Below are 16,588 nucleotides of genomic sequence, written 5' to 3' on the forward strand. Positions count from 1 at the left end.
TAAGATCTAATAGAGCTTGTAAAAGTGCTTAGATATATATATATATATATATATATATATATATATATATATATATATAGAATGAAAAAGAATGAAAAAGAAAATGGGAAAGAATCCTTTTCCTAAGGTTGTGTTTATTATCTGTATGTATACCAAGGACAGATGAATTTAGAGTTACATATAAACAAACCATGAGCAAGTTCAGCTAAGCTCGACTCAAGATTGTCGGCTTTTTTATTTTTTTTTTTTTTTCTTAAAATTGTTTTAATTTTAAAATTAACATGAAATATAATATACAAAAATGTTTCTTAAATTTTTTTTTAATAAAAATAAAAATTACCACACACTTGAAAGTTAAAATCACCCAATACAGGGCCATGAAATTTTGGCACAAACTAAGTTTCTTTATAATCAGCTGCTTTAGCAAGTAGCAACAGAGCAAGACCTCACTTTGCAGTTTGCACTGATGAATTAATAATAATAATAATAATAATAATAATAATAATAATAATAATAATAAACAATTTACAAGACTTAGATATAATAGCCCCATGATGTATTAATAATAATATTATATATATATATATATATATATATAATCAATCAATTACATCCATTTCCAACAAATCTTGTAACCCATCCCAAATATTCATCTTCTCTTCTTTTTCTCCACCACCACCACCACCACCCTCTTCCCTCTCCAAACCACCACAATCACCACCACCACCGTTACCGTTGATTTCAGGGAACGGAAAGTTAAGCTTGGCCCGGGGCCCACGAAACTCAATGGCAGCGCTATCATAAGCCCTTGCGGCCTCCTCCGCCGTATCAAACGTTCCTAACCATTTCCTCACCGCTCGCCGGGGATCTCTTATCTCCGCCGCCCACCTTCCCCATGGCCTTTTTCTCACCCCTCTATACTTGTTTGTCTTCATCCTCTTCCTTCCTTTTGTTGTTGTTGTTGTTGTTGTGGTGTCGCCGGAGAGGACGTGGGAAAGGGCGGAGACGATGGCGGAGTGTTCCTGATCTCGAGGTGGTGGAGGTGAGATGGAGGGATGGGATTGCGTTGAGATTAGTGATGGGGTCGGAGTTAGCATTTCGATCATTGTTTTGTTGTTGTTGTGTTTGCGAGGGAGTGTTTAACAAGTGGTGGTTATTTATAATTTTTGACACGTGTATTTGGCACGTGTTTTTTTTTGTTGGGTTTGGGTTGGATTTTGAGCACGTGGAAAATGTGAGAATTGTGGGTGATGGATTTCAGGGTGGTGGTGGTGTTATCTAGTGCTGTGGCCAGACTTGGGGGAGATTAGATCATATGCCGACCACTTTTTTTTATTATTATTATTTTGGTTTAATTAAAATTAATGGTGTTTGTTTATTTTAATTAATTGGTTTTTAATATCAATACATGGTATTGTGGTAAGATTATTCAAAATTTCAAAAAAATAATAATAATAATATAAATTTATAATAATATTTATTTTAATTTTTTAAAAAAAAATTATATTAACAGAAGAAGTTTGTCCAAATGATAGAAGTTTAGGTGGCTTTATAAAAGATTTACCCTTTTATAAATCTTCCAGTATTTCATTCACAAACTAGTTTAGAACCCGTAGTTTTTTATGAAAGGAGTCGATTATATTAAATATAAGAAATCATTAATTTCTAAATTTCTAAAACTTATTTAAAACCTTGTAGATCATCATAAGCGATGCAAAATTAATTTCAATTTAAACATTTGAAAATTTATTTTATCATAAATTTTTTTTATGCCATCTCAAATTATCAAAAAGAAAAAAAATTCTAATGATAAAAATGTAACCGAGACAACTAAAAATTAATTTTCCAAATGAAAGGTAAAACCATTTAATAGGAGTTGTGGTCATATTATTTAAGACTGTTTAAATAAATATTTTAATATTAAAATAAATATTTATTTTTTATTAAAATATTAGATGTGGTCTTTCTCTCTACCAATATTTTATACATTTCACACATGCCAACAACCATTTGTACTGAATCTCTACATAAGACCCTTAAGCTATTAAAAAGACGAATTCAAACTTCAACTCACACAGATGAAATACACAAATATTGTAAAATTTAGCTTCTCACATGTGCCGGATCTAATACGGGACTTATCAGCATTGCAAAACGAAAAAAATATTTTATACAGTAAATTTAATAAAACATGACTTATCCACGTTGTCAAAACATTTTACATTCGATTTAATAAAACACTCTAAAAGGTCAAGAATTATGATTAAATAATGTACTTATAGATATAATTTTCCCCTCAGTCATTTTCAACCATGCTTCCGACGTTTTTTTCTTATCCATTTATGATTCACTAATCAATACAAAATAAAAAGCAACCTGATTTAACTGTGTTATTATCTTTTTAGCAACACTTCTCAAATACATTATTTATCCATGTTTAGCATTGTTCTCATTTTATATAAAACTTGTGAAAAGATGGATGACTTGCCTTGTCAATATACAAAGACTCTTTTCACTAATAATTTTGAGTTTTTATTGTGTATGCCTTTCACACTAAAGATCCTTTTTAAAAGTTGGATCTTTATTTTATCTTTTTATATCCCTGAGCTATTTCCCACTAGCTGATTGAACAATAACGAACACAGAAACACAGGAACGAATACGTGAAAGAACCGTGCTCACTACCGAATCATGCCCTCACCTTGTGCAAAATAGAGATCGAACTTGGAGAACCACACTCGACACTCGAGGTGAACACTCTACGCAAGAGACCCGATGCCAATAAACCAAATGGTCGTTGGCATTGAACAATAATTTTTGAAGTATAAAATGATTAAAAAAAAATCTATTGAATTTTAATTTTTTTTTTAAAATATATTGGATTTTAAACCTGTTTATGCACATTTTAAAAATAATAATTTTTTCACGTATAACCATAATTGCTTCACCGATAAATTTTTTTTAAACCAAATTAAAAAAATGTTATTATTATTTAATATGAGATAGAGAATAGATTAATATTTGTATATATATAAGTATAAAAGCTATGTATTTACATACAACTATTGTTTTTAAAACTACAATTCAATACGTTCTAGAAAAAAAAATAATGTTTAATAGACTTTAAAAAAATTATTAGGCTGAAAAAACCTTAGAAATATTTTTTTGACGTTTAATATTATGCCGACAAAGTTTTTTCGATAAAATAACTGTGGGGCTATTGCAATAAAAATAATAATAAAAGAAATTAAATTGGGAAGCAAGTTGTCCTCCATAACATGGCTATCCACACAAAATGCCTCCAAATTATAGTATTTATAATAAATCCCTCATCTTTTCAATTCAGATTCCTATTACGGGTGTTATAACGGGGCTAAGCTAGCAACAAAATGACGAAAATATCCCAGTTTAAATGAGTATTCTCCAAAGCGGTGAAAGTCCACAATGCCCCCGAACCAGGCGGTTTTGTGAGTGTGCTCTTTCTTGGTGAAAAGACAAGAATGCCCCCTAACCGACATCCTTGGGAAGTGACAAGCGTGGTAGATGGAACCCCAATACATTGCATTTGGCGTTGTACTCCCTCTTTTGTTCTTCACTTCTTCATATTCTTGTTAAACCTTGTACAGAGACTTTTTTTTAGCATCTATCTTTGTTGGATGTGGGTCCTGCCGGTCCTAGCTGGTCCCACATATTGATACACTCAAGCCAAACTCCTTCTCATTTCTTTAGTTTCACATTGTGTATTTGAGAGAATTGTTAGAAATCTCTTGTCTGTAAATATATGTCCAACCATAAACCCTAAACACACACTTGCTTACTTCCTTCTCTCACATTCTCATTCTCCCGGGTGTGCTCTTTGCGTGCCTGAAAAACTCAAATATTCTTGTTCTTATTCTATGGTTTTTTGCCTAAACCTTGCGGGTGTGATTGGGATATCTCGGTACCCAACGTGCTAGGCTATGAGAGTTCTTCTTTCCGGGGTTAGTGTATTCTGCGTTTGGAGTGAGGCCGAAAAATCCTGCACGAGGGAGGTCAATTCAGTGCTAGGCTATGAGAGTTCTTCTTTCCGGGGTTAGTGTATTCTGCGCTTGGAGTGAGGCCGAAAAATCTTGCACGAGAGAGGTCAATTCAGTGTTAGGGCAGTGCCTACGCATGCCTACCCAAAACTGGAAATTTCTGACTATTATTTTGAATTATTATTGTAGTTTGTATTTGATTGCATCTTATATTTCTACAATCTTAGTTTGTAGTATTTGCATGCTATACAAATAGTATATTTCCTACATTCTTCTCACCGGAGTTCTCAGTTGTTTGGAATTGTGTTGCCTTGCGGACTTTGAAACGAACATGCCGATATAATTTCCATCCACAATAGCGACAGTTTGAAGGTAAGAAGGCACTTAGGGATATCACCGAATAAGATCAGGTTTCGATTGTTCTGCTTTGTATACTTTTTTATATTTTAATGTTCATTTCTAAGGATTCTATGCATTTCCTTTACCAAGGTGTTATGTGAATTTTTGGTTGATTCATGTGTAGAATACATTGTTAAGGTTTGTAAATATGTTTTTCTCAATGGATTTTGTGTATTATTTAATTTATTTGTGGATAACAGGACTTGGCTACTAGTCTCATCAATGAAATATGTTATTTAGTCCCAATTGTCGCAACGTTTAATGAGTTAAAGAAGCACATGAGTCGACGCCATTGGGAAATCCTCTATGAAACACCCTTTGCCCATCAAAATGGATTTCGAACTTGTATTGCAGGAGTGGGCGTGCTGGATGCGCTGATGCAGATGTACAACGATGCTTCCAGTGATCCAACAAAAGACCAACAAAAGATGAATGCATATCGCCTTTCAGCCCCAAGGATATGACACTCATACTTGGACTATGCTAAGACGGAGATGTTGCCTTCTTCAAACATATAAAAGAACAATTCGAATTTGAACAAACATACTCCAACAAAATATATAACCTCCATTGAGATGCAATCAAAATAGACATTTTGTTGGGGTATGTTGCTCGAATTCGGATTGTTCTTTATTATGTTAAAAGGAGACATCTCTTTCACATCGCAGTCCAAGTATGAGTAATAGATCCTCAGGCTTAAAAAACAGTATGCTTTCACCTATCTTGGATCACTGGGTGCGATCGTAATACATCTCCATCAGCACATCCAGCACCCTCCTCTCCTGCAGTACAAGTTCCAGGTCTACTAGATGGCCAAATGGTGATCCATGGAGGATTTCACAGTGCCATCAACTCATGTGCTTCTTTAACTCATAAAGCGTTGCGATAATTGGGACTAAAAACATCTTGTATTAATGAGACTGGTAGTCATATTTTGTTATCCACAAATAAATTAAGCAATACACAAAATCAATTAATACTATGAAAAAAAAGACAAATTAACAAACCTAACACCAAATTCTACACATGAATCAACTAAAAATTCACATAACACCATAATAAGGAAATGTATAGGACCCAAGAAACGAACACAAAAACGCAAAAAAAAAGTAAAGTAAACAAAACAATTGAAATCCTAATCTTGTTATGAGATATCCCCAAGGGCCTTTTTGACTTTCAAGCTACTACTTTTGTGGTTGGAAATTATAACGTGTTTTTTTAGAAGTCCGTAAAAAAAACACAGCTTTAGACAACCGAGAACTACGGCGAGATGAAGAAGGATACAGAAAAAATCTGTAGACAAGTTATGCCGAGAATATCAAGAAACCAAAAAAGAGCAATGGAGAACACGAGAGGGAACATGGCGCCCAACGCAACATCTCGGGATTCCAACCGCCTTGTACAGTCACTTCCAAAGGGCAATGGTCAGGGAGTATTCTCCTCTTTTTACCAAGAAAGAGCAGTCACCAAACTGTAGTAGTTGAGGGGCATTGCGATCTTAACAACACTTGGGATAATACTCATTCGAACTGAGGTCATTTTCATCATTTCATTACTACATTAATCTTGTTATAACGTTTGTGATGGGAATCTGGGCTGAAAAGTACATGGAATGAAAAAGAGAAATTTATAAAGAATATAATAATTTGGAGGGTTCATGTGTGGATAACCAAGTTATGAAGGGATTGTTTGTTACTTCTCTGTTAGAAAAATTCACTCACATTTGGCACTGGGAACTGATAGAATACCATGCAAAGTGGTACTAAAGGATGGATACGGGGACGAGCTCAAGACAATAGTATATGAGGGTGTTGACAAGTTAATAAAGAATGAACCTATAGAGAGAATTATGGTGGAGCAAAATAGCCCAATCAAGGAAGGCCACATGGAAGGACATCTTATGGGTGAATCATCCTGGGAAGGGGAGCCCTTATCACAACACGTGATACAAAAGAAAAGAAGACGCAAGACATAGGATGGAAAACATGCTATATAAAAAGTTGATTTAATTACTGTACAGGTCCCTATAATTGTGTACTTTCTGCCCTTTTTGTCCTAATATTTTTAAGTACAATTAAGTCCTCATATTTGGTCGAGTTGGGTCGTTTTAGTCCACTGCAATATTTTTAGGTACAATTAAGTCCTTGCAATTTACACTTACTCATCTATACCGCGGACTAAAATGACCCAATTCGACTAAATGAGGATTTAATTGTACCTAAAAATATTGTAAAAACTAAATGGGCAGAATATACATAATTACATGGATCTGTACAGCAATTAAATCTAAAGAGTTTGTTATGGCCTGAGAGTGTGGAAGAAGACGATTGGCATTGGGACCTTGGCAAAACTATTTGAAGAAAAATACCATCCTTCTCCGCAAGAAGCTGGCTAGAAAATTTCCTATAGTCCTAACATTACTGTTTTCACGAGAATCGCCTATCAATCATCTGTCATCATGACTCATGTTTCTTAGAGGGCTTCAGCTGGTGCATTATCTCCTCTAGCCCAAACAAACTCAACCGCTTCTTCTACGGCGCCACCAGTTAAAAGCATGCCCATCAATGAATTACAGCTACATTGAGCGAAGACCTCTGTTTCAATTATGATAATAAATACTCTCCTTAGCATGCTTGTTGTTCCTAACAACTGGTTACTACTGCTGTAGGGGGATGACAAATCACTTAATCAATCGACCACTAACTATTCTTGTGGATTCAACTCCTATGCAACAACTTGAAGACCAATTGCAAAGCTTATCTTTATATATAATGAACAACAATTCTTTTCTAATACTATGAGATTTGTGGGAGCCATTCAACGTTTCTCCATCAAAATATTGCCAGTCAACGAAAGTGATGACAATTTTATCTAGTCCCTTATAGCTAAATTCTTACATCTCAATGTGGTTTATGCTCCATCTTTTAAAGTATTAGTGGGAAATTGGCACACATTACAGATTGAAAGTCTCCTCAAACAGTTACATGTGCAGGTTCAGTATTATTCACTTATCCTTCGGATTACTTACTACCCATAGTAGGTGCTAACATCATATTAGAAGCAGGGTGGCTGGCTTTGTTAGGTTCACACATGGTGGATTATAGTACTTGCATTATCAAATTCTATCACAATGGTCAGTTTATTAATCTTAAGAGATCCAACGCAATCAAGCCACACTCTACCATAGTTTACCAACTGCAACATCTGTACTCTATTAGAGAAATTTATGCACGTTATACATTGGCTTTAACTACTTTGTCCTCGTGTCAGACATCTTTTCTCTCATGATCCACTAGGAGCTCTTATTTTCCATTATATCTGACTACAACTATACACAAAGATAGTTACATTTTTGCTCTGCCGAGTGGATTACCATCTTCCCATGCATGTAACCACAAAATTCCTTTGCTTCAACACTCGGCCTTTGTGAAAATTAACCTGTATCGCTATCCCCATAGCTAAAAAGAAGAGATTGAGAAGATGGTGACACATATGTTACATGAAGGATTAATCGAACCCGATAACAACCTATTTTCATCACCAATTTATTAGTTAGGAAAAAAGATGAGTAAAGACATTCTTGGAACGACTACTGGGTCTTGAATGCTATAGGGGTGAAGGACACGTTCCCCATTCTCATGATTGATAAACCCATGGATGACTTGTTCAATGCTGTTTATTTCTCAAAACTTGACTTGCGTTCCGAGAATCATTAGATACTCTTGCGATGATAGATATAAACCAGCTTTTCGAATGCATCAAGGTCATTGCCAATGGCCCACAATGTCATCTAGTTTATCAAATGCTCTTGCGACTTTCTTAGCGTTAATGAACAAAATTGTTCAATAAGCTTTGTGGATATGCCTTGATTTTATTTGATGATATTCCCGTCCATAGGACGTTGTGGGAAGCTTATCTATTGAATCTTGAAGAAGTCATGAATACTTTGAAGCAACATCAAGTGTTTGCTAAGTTTTTCAAAACATCTTTTAGAGCGATCCACCATTGAATATCTAGGCCATCTCATCTTTGTGTCTAAGGTGAAAATGGATAAATCTAAGGTAGATGCTACTTTGCAATGGCCACTACTCAGCACTTCATAGCAATTGTGCAAGTTTTAGGCTTAATAAGGTATTATGGGAGGTTTACCTATAATTATGCTCATCTAGCTACTCCTTGGACCACCTCATTAAAGAAAGATAATTTTATTTGGAATGATTAGGATACTAATGCATTTCAATCTTTAAAGGAGGTCATTACCTCTACTCTAGTGTTGGAGGATTTGTTAAAACCGTTGTGATTGAAACCAATGCCTTCGAGAGTGGTGTGGGTGCAATATTAAGCCAAAACTAGCATCCTATTACTTTCTTTTCAAAGAAGATAGACGTAAGAATGCAACAACAGTTTGCATACACGTGTGAATTGTATGCCATAATAGAGACTATTAGTAAATTCTGGCATTATTTACTAGGTCACTAGTATGTAATTTTCCCTAATCAACATTTTCTTTGACATCTCTGTACTCAAACTGTTCAGACTCCAAGGCAACAACGCTGGTTACACAAGTTACTGGGCTTCAACTTCATGATTAAATATCATCCGGGTGTCGACAACTTGGCTGCTGACAACTTATCACGGTGTTACACCTTAGCCACTTTTCAACCATAGTGTCAAGCTTTTTAATACCATCCATTCCTTATAACATGAAGACCCTCATTGTCAGTCAATCCTCCATGATATTCACCATAATCGCAACTAGGATACTCAATTTACATGACAACATGGTCTCTTAAAATATAAAGGCAAATTTTGGTTCCTAATGTACATAGGTTTCGTGACTAGTTATTGATGGAATTCCATGATTCTTTGTTCGGTGGAGATACTAGTGTGACACGTATGCATCCTCGTATGCATCCTCGTAAGCGCAACATTTTCACTGGCCTAGCATGCACAAAGATGTCCAATCTTATGTCAAGCGTTGTGCAGTTTGTTAGTAGGCTAAGCATACAACTACACATCCTGGAGGTCTTTCGCAACCTCTTCCCATAACGCATCACATTTAGGACCATATTATGACTTCATTGGTGGTTTTCCATCCTCGAAAGGACTGCAATAGTGGTTGTGATCGACCGTCTATTACAAGCCGAGGGTCATAGATGTTTTTATTAGCCATATAGTCAAGCTTTATGGCATTACCAAGTTAATGAAAATGACAAACTTTTACAAACCTTTTTTGGCAACACTTATTTTATAGCATGGGCACCTCTTTAGCAATGTCATCTGCATACCATCCATAATCCGATGGCTAATCTAAAGCTTTGAACTTGTTTTTAGAGCAATATTTGTAATGTTTCACTTTTGCTAATCCACATAAATGGGCGCACTTTCTTCTTCGAGTAGAGTTTTCCTATAATGCAACAATTCATACCAACTCCGGCATGACACCATTTCAAGCAGTCTACAACAGTGGCCCATCATATTTAATACCCTATTCTACTATTGATGACAAACCTTGAAAATTGCTTCCTTGCTACAATAGTGTGACCAAATTTTACGACTTAACCAAAATCTCTGGGGCTATTTCACTCATGGTCACAAATATTTGTAATTTATATCGTTGTGGCTACAAAACTTATTTTGTAACATAAAAACCACTTAACTTTTCTCCAGTTGCATGAGTGGTTATAATGGCCTACTTTAAGGCGGTTTCTGGCGAGCTTGCTAATGTGGCATTGACATGGCGCTGAAAACCGCCATAAAACAGACCATTATGGTCACACATGCAATTGAAGAAAAAGTTAAGTGGCTTTTGTGTTACAAAAAAAAGTTTTGTGGCCATAGCGTTATAAAGTGCAAACATTTGTGGCCATGAATGAATTGAACCCCAAAATCTTTTCAAAGCTTTAACCCGCATGAAGCACCTAACTGATAAGAAACGCATTGAGGTTTCTTTTGGAGTTAAAGAATGGATGTTCGTCACGCTTCAACCATACGACATGACTTTGTCATGCTAAACTGAAATCAAAAGCATAGCATGCGCTATTTTAGCCCTTTTAAGGTTTTATAGAAAATCAGTATAGTTGTTTATAGATTGGGTTTACTGGGAGGTGCAAAAATAGACTATGATTTCCGCACTTCCTTACTAAAGAAGTGCCATGGTGACTTGCACAACGCCACTGTACCATTGACCCTCCTAACCATTGAGAATGGCCCGGTTATTCAGCCAAAATACTTACTAAAGCTTCATCGTATCCTTCGTAACAATCAAATTGTGCCTCAGGTATTGGTCCATTGGTCTTGCTTATCAGCGGATGAGTACATGGGAGGGTCTCTTGTCTTTTCAAGCACAATATCCCTATCTTGTCCTTGCAGGCAAGGTCTTGCTTAATAGTCTAGGTGTATTGATACAATACCATGTAGAGTGGCAGTAAAGAATGAGTACATGGACCAGCTCAAAACAACTAGATATGAGGTGTTAACAAGGCAATAAAAAATGAATCCATAAAAGGAACTATGGTGGAGCAAAATAGCAGAATAAAGGGAGGCCATGAGAAAAGGCATTATATGGGCAAATCATTGCAAGAAAATGATTGCCTATCATAAAACATGATGAAAAATGAAGGGAGGCGCATGGGCACAAAGTATAAGATGAAGAACGTGTTATATAAAGAGTTTGTTATGGCCTGCGAAGGGTGTGGCAGAACACGATTGGTGTCAGGCTCATTGTAGAGTGAAAGCTTGGGAATTCTCTAGGTTTCAGAAGATAGTATGAGACCTAGTTATCTTGTTCCTACTTTAGCTTGCTTATTTCGTTAATGATGTTTGTTTTACTTAAAATAATTTGTTCTAGAGTCAAATATCTCAAAACTTCTCTTGAAGATGTTGTATTTTAATGCTTTGAGTTCTCATTTAATTGAATCAAGCTTACTATAAGGGTTCTGCCTTACACGCTCGGCATAGGTGCGATCGGGAGGACCGTGACTTTTATTGGAGTTTAGTGTTCTTTATCTGTTGAATTAGTCAATGAACTCTCTATTCATCTCTTCTTAAGAAGTTAGCCAATAACAAAAACCCCAGGGAAGAATTAGGGCAATTGATATTTTTTTTTCTTTTTGGCAAAGCGAGTAAGTCATATTAAAAGTGTGCATAGACAAGAAATTAATATCTCAACCTCACCTGTGCCCTTATTTTGCGTAAGCTGAGATTCCAACCTGCTTCTTCAATATGAACACGAACACTCTACACAAGAGACTCAGTACCAACAAATCAATAGGTCGATGGTAATAGAATTGTTCATTCAATTCTAACCAAGTACATCCAGCCAAGCTACTTGGTGAGAAGGATTGGCGCATGAATATTTGGAAAGAACTAACATTCACGCTAACAATCCCGTCTAAACCCACACAAAAACTTACCATTGTGGCATGTCTCTAGAATTTGGTTTTAGATCCTCTTCTATAATTATTGGTATTATTATTTTGTTTTACATAAAAAGTCCTTTTTGGAAACAAATTATGTCAAAATTTGTAACATTCGCCTCTATCACTTCTGTGCACAAATCCAAAGCAAGATCTGTCAGACACCACTAACAAAAATTCTAGTGTGGGATTCAAGCTTTGAGGATGTTGACAGTTTTGTTTATGACAATTAGAGTTTTATCCAAGATTTAGTGCAAGTAAACTCACATATAAATATTTTTGCTAAATTATATAATTATTCATTTATTTACTTTAAAATCTAACTATTTGTTCAGATTGCGAAAAAAAGTGGTTATTTTGCATAAGAAAAAAAAAAATAAATCAGCCGACTATATCCTTCAAAATTTTGTTTCATTATGTTGTTACTTCATCTTACATTAATTTGAAACAATTGCCATTTGTAATGATCTGACCCAACTTATGTGAACATTTGTTTGTTTTTCCTGCCACACGGGGTCTCACGGATTTATCCTACATAAAACTCTTTAGATATTCAGGCCTAAGTCATACATAAAACACATGATTAAATGCAGAATTCTAAATCCAATCATAATCAGAGTTGAAGTATCACAATTCCACTGGTTTCTATTTGGTTCATCCTCCAACTCACATGTCATATCACAAAATAAGGGCCACCAAAATATCTCAATCAACTAGAGTAGATCAAGTTTTGACATCATTTGTAATGACAATCCAGGGGAAGAATTGCTTGTTTTACACCATCCCATACTGTATCTCACGGTTTTGTTCTATAAAAAGCGTCTTCAAATCTTCAAAACAAAAATAATATCAACAAGCTCCAAATTATATGCAAGATAGTTCTCAAATGGTTTTAGTTATCTAAAAACATAAGCTACAACTTTATCAATTTGCATAAAAAACCCCATACTAGTCTTACAAGCAACATTGAAAATAGTGAGGTGAAACCACAAAAAGGAAAAACAAAAATATAAAGGAAGTACAAAGGTAAATATTAGACACGCTCTCTTGGAAACCTTGTTCACACTAGTTACAAAATAGGAATTTCGCTCTTTTCCTCGTCAACTAAAGATTAAGTAGAAACATGTGTCTAAGCATTATAAATTTCTAGTGATGCTTTTGAATAATGCTTGCAAGATCGATTTGGGGTGTGTTTCGATGCAAAATGGTGAAGTTATAGCAATTTTGTCTAGACAACTAAAACCATTTCAGGAGAACTATTGCGCACATGATTTGAAGCTTGTTACTATTATTTTTTGCTTTAAAGATTTGGATGACCTTTTTTTAATTCAAACCTATGAGACACACCATGAGATGATTCAAAGTGGACAATTACTGACATGGATTAGATTGGGTTGTTACACATACTAAACTTAGACCACACAATTAGAGCTATATTTAGGCAATCAGTAATAAGCCAAAACATGGTAAGACTTGAAATCAAGCTTGCCTTGTTCTTTGCACAATTGAGCTGAGTCCAATGTACATTCAATTTTAACTTAAGCAGCTCATGAGCTTATTGATCATTTTATAGCCCGCTACATTGTTCATTAGTAAATTTTCTAATAACTTGAAAGACTAGTTATCAAACTAGGCTAAAAAATGGATCCAAGTTCACTATACAAGGTAAAAGATGCAAACAAACACATTCCTGGTAAAAACATGGATTCTCGGTAAAAGATGAACATACAAATATAGATATTATACTTCACTGAACCATAAATTGATCAAATTGTCATTCAACAAACACAGAAAATAAATCTAAATTATAACTGCAAACTGCAAATACAACCAACAAATACAAGCATATGCCACAGACTTCTTTTTTAATGGTTTCACATGTAAGTTTGAGTTTAAAATCACAAGACTTGCTCTCGGATATTAAGTTAAATAACTAAGATCACAACACCTTGCAATAGCTTTGATTAGTAAACACCCACCAATTTTGTTTTGGAAATAATCTAGGTTCGCTAAACCACATCCAAATATAATCAAGCAGATTCATCCAAGAAAAATCACATGAATATATAAACTAAAGAAATAAGTCTTGCCCCTTCCACAAGAGTGATAAGCAAAACAACCAATGAACATGAACAACAGCAACTTAAATTATGTACACTGTTCCTAAACAGAACACAAAAATCCAAAAAAAAAAAAATTATTTCTTTTATCAGGATCTAACAGACAACTTCAAAAGGGCACACTCTCATATATACTTGTAATAAGAAAAAAAAACATCAAAAGCAGTTGTATATGACATCTAAAGAAATGAAAACAAGAAAAGTATCACAATTATAGTACTAATTGATAACATGAGGCATTTATGAAGATTTCTTCAAGGATTAACCTAAATATTTATTGGCAATTAGCATAAAAGAAGTGCCCTCACAGGTATGCTTTGCCCTCAGAGCTTAGAGGGTTTAGGGAAGATGTCCGGAGTGAACTTCTGAGCCGCGCTCATGCTCCCCTTGATCTTCATCTTTCCTCTAACCATACACAAAACAAGAAAAAGAGAAATTTTTTTTAAAAAGTCTAATCAGGAAAAAAAATCTTAATTTTGATCTTCAAGAACTCCCAAAAAAACAAAACCCTAAATCGGATCACCTGATAAACGCCATCTGAGGATTCATCTTGCCAGTGGCCACGGCCAAGAAATCCGCATCAGCGAACGAGAACGTCGCATCCGGCTTCCCCTCATAAGACCCTAATCAACCAAAACCCATCTCCAATCAACAACCCAAACAACAAAAACACAAACCCAAGATCAAATTCAAGACGATGATCAAACAAACCTTCATAAACTTTCCCTTCTTTGAGATCCACAACAAACACCTTCTCATCAATCCCCATTTTCTACAAACCCAAAACATGGCAAAATCAGAACCAGAAACAAAGATCAAAGAGGCGAAGCAATGAGGAGAGAAGAAGAAGAAGACCTTAGGAGCGATGTTGAGCTGATAAACGAGGCCAATCTTCTTGGTGAGCTCCTTCCCGGCATCTGTGGCCATGTGGAGCTTCATCTGGTCCAGAAGCGCAGCGGATTTCAGCGAAGACTCCGGCATCTTCTCCAAGAGAGACCAAGATCGAAATCAAGATTGAGTGAGATGGGAATGGAGAAGGGGATGTAGAGATTAATAGAGGTTGTTGGCGAGTGAGTGACGTTGGGAAGGGCGGTGATGATCGAGCTCGAAGAAGATTAATGAGACGGCACGCCAATCGAAGCTTAATTGGATAAAACTAACTACTTTGTCGTCGTTGTCTGGAAGGCTATTTATACATGATTCCTATTTATTTAATTATTTAAATAAAATTCTTATTATTTATTTATTTTTATATATAAAAAAAAAAAAAAGATAAACACCCTGATTTAAGTAGAGAAAGGGACATGCATAGATAGATGTTGAGCAAAATCTTTGGGATTCAATCTCTAGTTCTCACTAAAATGAATACTTTATCCCACCTTTAAACGCTAACCCCACTCGTCCCTCACTCTTGCTTTCTATTATCTATGGACATTTGTAAATAGCGTTTAGTATTTACTCCCTCTAGTCTTTTACTTGTTCATTTTATTTAATTCATATGGATTAAAAAAAAATCTGTTGAAGTTAAGGTAATTTAAAATTTATAAAAAAATTGTATTAATTTTCTAAGTTTACCCTAATTTAAAATATCCTTGTGTGTAGTTGAATATTTATTGAAAGTTGTAAAAGTACATTAAATATAAAGATAAATTTGAGAAATTAATATTTAATGTTTCACAAATTTTCTAAATGGACAAGTAAAAAGGACCGGAGAAAGTATACTACTCCCTCGGTTATTTTTGCTTATTTTTTCTAACTAATTTATACAAATTAGAAAAATTGGTTAAAGCTAGTTAGTAATCTAAAATTTATAACAAAGTATATTAACTTTTCAAGATTACCCTTATTTAAAATATGATTTAATTGAACATGTAGTTGAACATTATTTATTAGAAGTTGTAGAAGTATATTAAATATAAGGGATAAATTTGAAAAATCAATATTCACTACAAGAAAACATGGGTATCAGAGACGAAAAATTCCGTCACTAATAGGTAAAATTCCGTTGATGATAACTTTTACCAACGGAATATTCCGTTGGAAATTTCCGTTGCTGAAAAGCAAGTAGCTAATGCTATTCCGTTGGAAAAATCAATTCCGTTCATGAAGATGTTTTATTAGCAATGGAAATTCCGTCCCTGAAGGTGTTTATTGGCAACAGAATTGTTCACTACTGAAGGTGTTTATTACCAATGAAAATTCCATCACTGAAAATATTTATTACCACCGGAATTTCTCTCATTGAATTGTTTATTATCAGCGGAAATTCTGTCGCTGAAGGTATTTATTACCAACAGAATTTGCAGTCACTAAAGGTGTTTATTACCAACAGAATTTTTAGTCATTAAAGCTGTTAATTACCAACGGAATTCCGTCACTAATAGTTTTTATCACCCACGAAATTCCGTCCCTAAAAGTTTTTGTTACCAATGAAATTCCATTTGTGATAGTATTTTTTTATATTTATATTATTATTATTTTTTTCTTGCTTCATTTCCCTATATTACATGTAATCAATATCATTTCACACACTATATAATAAACAAAATCATTTATTCATAGCAAAACACAAGTTCAATAGTATTCAAAGCAAGTAAGTTCAATCTTTCATAAAATCTAAAACATATTCATACAC

The 16,588-nt window shown here is 34.7% G+C and overlaps 2 protein-coding genes across 2 annotated transcripts; both read right to left on the reverse strand.

The window, feature by feature from the left end:
- Positions 1-372: 372 nt before the first annotated feature.
- Positions 373-1,126, reverse strand: LOC120282595 (ethylene-responsive transcription factor ERF095-like). Its single transcript, XM_039289433.1, has one exon. The coding sequence runs from the start codon at positions 1,104-1,106 to the stop codon at positions 600-602; it is 507 nt and encodes a 168-aa protein (XP_039145367.1). The 5' UTR covers positions 1,107-1,126; the 3' UTR covers positions 373-599.
- A 12,832-nt stretch (positions 1,127-13,958) lies between these two features.
- On the reverse strand, positions 13,959-15,116 carry LOC120281844 (non-specific lipid-transfer protein-like 1). Its single transcript, XM_039288537.1, has 4 exons — positions 14,809-15,116; positions 14,665-14,725; positions 14,477-14,576; positions 13,959-14,358 (listed from the first exon to the last, which is right to left on the reverse strand). Exons 1-4 carry the CDS (start codon positions 14,932-14,934, stop codon positions 14,277-14,279), a joined length of 369 nt encoding a protein of 122 aa, XP_039144471.1. The 5' UTR covers positions 14,935-15,116; the 3' UTR covers positions 13,959-14,276.
- Positions 15,117-16,588: the final 1,472 nt, after the last annotated feature.

Source organism: Dioscorea cayenensis, chromosome 18 (genome assembly GCF_009730915.1).
Source record: "Dioscorea cayenensis subsp. rotundata cultivar TDr96_F1 chromosome 18, TDr96_F1_v2_PseudoChromosome.rev07_lg8_w22 25.fasta, whole genome shotgun sequence".
NCBI classification, from domain to species: domain Eukaryota; kingdom Viridiplantae; phylum Streptophyta; class Magnoliopsida; order Dioscoreales; family Dioscoreaceae; genus Dioscorea; species Dioscorea cayenensis.